At 35.6% G+C, this 3,036-nt stretch overlaps 1 protein-coding gene across 3 annotated transcripts in view; it reads left to right on the forward strand.

The window, feature by feature from the left end:
- The window catches only part of LOC107561610 (disabled homolog 2-like), a 22,700-nt gene that overhangs the window by 6,054 nt on the left and 13,610 nt on the right, over window positions 1-3,036 (forward strand). For all 3 annotated transcript variants that reach the window (XM_016246085.1, XM_016246086.1, XM_016246087.1), the window contains exons 3-5: window positions 1,051-1,149; window positions 1,261-1,392; window positions 1,589-1,672. In XM_016246085.1, the coding sequence (XP_016101571.1) occupies window positions 1,051-1,149; window positions 1,261-1,392; window positions 1,589-1,672 (315 nt within the window). The remainder of the gene's footprint in view (window positions 1-1,050; window positions 1,150-1,260; window positions 1,393-1,588; window positions 1,673-3,036) is intronic.

Genomic DNA, 3,036 nt, shown 5'->3' on the forward strand with positions numbered 1-3,036 from the left:
GTAATGATGGTCACTGCTGAGGGAAATGTTGTCCGGCCTTACATGTTTGAGCCGAACTCAGACCCCGAATCGGTGACGACAGGAGACAACCAACCACCTCCTCAAACGCGCTTTCCTGCGCTCAAACCTGCCAACCTAAAGGATCAAACGCCGTGTATGGCGTTTGAGGTCATTTGTGAATTAGCATAGACTTATAGTCTAAATAAAACAATTTGCAACTGTTACTATTATTACACTTGTATACAAAACTTTGTATTATGCTTGTTATAGAGTGTGTGACGTCATGTGCACTACCACCGGTGGCAATAGACAACGGTTGACGCAGTTGTCACGGCGACCATCACAGCCCTACTGTGCAATGATGTAGTTTCCTGACATCCAGACTGAACAGCGTTTTCTCAACATGTTTCCGTGTTGTTGTTGCTCAGCAATGGCATGGACGCGATGTTGTCTGGGGGTTTGGCAGCATGGGACTGTGGGCAGTGCTCGGGGTGGTGACTGAAGGCGGTGACTGAGTAGTTCTGACGAACCGTCACAACGGTTCGTGAAAAATCACAGCTACTTTATGCAGGCTGTGTGCATTTGACTGTGGATTGACTGTTTTGAAACTTATATGGTAGTTACATAACACCTAGAACTCAGTTATCATGAAAAAAGCCAGTAAATTTCAGTTTTGACAATATGGGACCTTTAATTCCACCAAAGAGTAAACTGTGGAAAATAAAAAAAACTAGAATGTTAGATTTGAGAAGAAAGATAGATCAGAAGGATCCATTTCTCTTCAGAAAGAGAATAATTGAGCCAACAAATGTTTTTCCAGTATTTTTGACATAAATGTTACTGTGTGAAGTAATTCTTATGACCTTTGTAATTTGTTTCGCTTTGTAATGCAATATATTTTAAGAGACAGAAAAATACCATTTGTTTCCTACACAATTTATTTAATTGTTTGACAGACATTTTTTAGCAGGATACTGAGTACATCCAGGATCAAGTAGTCAAAATATTGTTTAGTAATCATTCATTTGTCGTTTTACTCTGTGATCACAGGGCAAGGCGGTGGCAGCTCGTTCTCAGGGCAAACACAAGCAGAGAGTCTGGGTGAACATTTCTCTCTCAGGAATCACTGTTACTGATGAGAAAACAGGGGTGTGTTTTTCTCACTTACTCTTCATTCATACCGACTAGTATAAACTCTTCAACAGAAATATAATTTAAAACCCAACAGTACTCATTGTTATTTTGTTTTGACTTCTCCAGGCAACATTACTGGAGCACGCAGTAAATAAGATCTCCTTCATCGCTCGAGATGTCACTGACAGCAGAGCGTTTGGCTATGTGTGCGGTGCGGAAGGCCAGCACCAGTTCTTCGCAATTAAAACTGCACAGCAGGTCCAGTGAGATTTTATTGAGCAAAGCTCTTTCCTTCCTCACACTCTCATGCCTTAGGCACATACAGGCAAACTTGTTCTGTCTTTTTTGTAGCTCTGTTATAAAAAAAAGAAACCATTCCCCCCCACATAAAAACATTCACCCATAAACCAGCAGGAAGCATGCCTTTTAACACACTGTTTGTGTTTTCACTCAGGCAGAGCCTCTTGTCATTGACCTGAAGGATCTTTTCCAGCTAATCTTCAATATGAAGAAAAAAGAAGTTGAAGGTTCAAAGAAGGTGCGGGACCTCTTAAAATGATTTTTAGATGATTTTAGGCTGTATGAGCTGCTGAGAAACCTTTACAGTACACACATGCGTGCATCAAATGTATATTAACAATGCAACAAGTTTTGTGTACTACTGTTTAAAAATGTGTTTTTTTAAGAAATCAAAACTTTTTGGTAACACTTTACTTGAAGGGGTGTGCATAAGACTGACATGGGTTCAAAGAAGGTGCGGGACCTCTTAAAATGATTTTTAGATGATTTTAGGCTGTATGAGCTGCTGAGAAACCTTTACAGTACACACATGCGTGCATCAAATGTATATTAACAATGCAACAAGTTTTGTGTACTACTGTTTAAAAATGTGTTTTTTTAAGAAATCAAAACTTTTTTTAAAGCAAGGATGCATTCAATTGATCAAAAGTTACAGTAAAGACATCTTTAATTATACAAGGATTTTTATTTAAATGCAGTTCTTTTGAACTTTTTTCTATTCAAAGAATATTATTAATTAATGAAAATAATAAGACTTTTTATTTGAACACCAAATCAGCATATTAGAATGATTTCTGAAGAATCATGGCACTGCAGACTGAGGTAATGGCTGATGAACAACATTCAGTTTTGCCATCACATGAATAAATTATATTTTAAAATATATTAGCATAGAAAACGTACTTTAAATTGGAATAATATCTCACATATTACTGTTTTTACTGTATTTTTGGTCAAATAAATGCCACTTTACTAAGCATAAGAAACATCTTTCAGAAACATTAAAGGGGTCATATGATGCTATTTTAAAGATCATTATTTTGTGTATTTGGTGTAACAGAATATGTTGACATGCTTTAATGTTCAAAAAACACATTATTTTTCAAATACTGTACATTATTGTAAGTCCTCTATGCCCCACCTCTCTCAAACGCTTCGTTTTCTACAAAGCCCCCTCTTTTAAAGCAAGGATGCATTCAATTGATCAAAAGTTACAGTAAAGACATCTTTAATTATACAAGGATTTTTATTTAAATGCAGTTCTTTTGAACTTTTTTCTATTCAAAGAATATTATTAATTATTGAAAATAATAAGACTTTTTATTTGAACACCAAATCAGCATATTAGAATGATTTCTGAAGAATCATGGCACTGCAGACTGAGGTAATGGCTGATGAACAACATTCAGTTTTGCCATCACATGAATAAATTATATTTTAAAATATATTAGCATAGAAAACGTACTTTAAATTGGAATAATATCTCACATTATTACTGTTTTTACTGTATTTTTGGTCAAATAAATGCCACTTTACTAAGCATAAGAAACATCTTTCAGAAACATTAAAGGGGTCATATGATGCTATTTTAAAGATCATTAT

The sequence above is a fragment of the Sinocyclocheilus grahami genome, unplaced genomic scaffold (assembly GCF_001515645.1).
Source record: "Sinocyclocheilus grahami isolate Dianchi unplaced genomic scaffold, SAMN03320097.WGS_v1.1 scaffold783.1, whole genome shotgun sequence".
Lineage (NCBI taxonomy): Eukaryota > Metazoa > Chordata > Actinopteri > Cypriniformes > Cyprinidae > Sinocyclocheilus > Sinocyclocheilus grahami.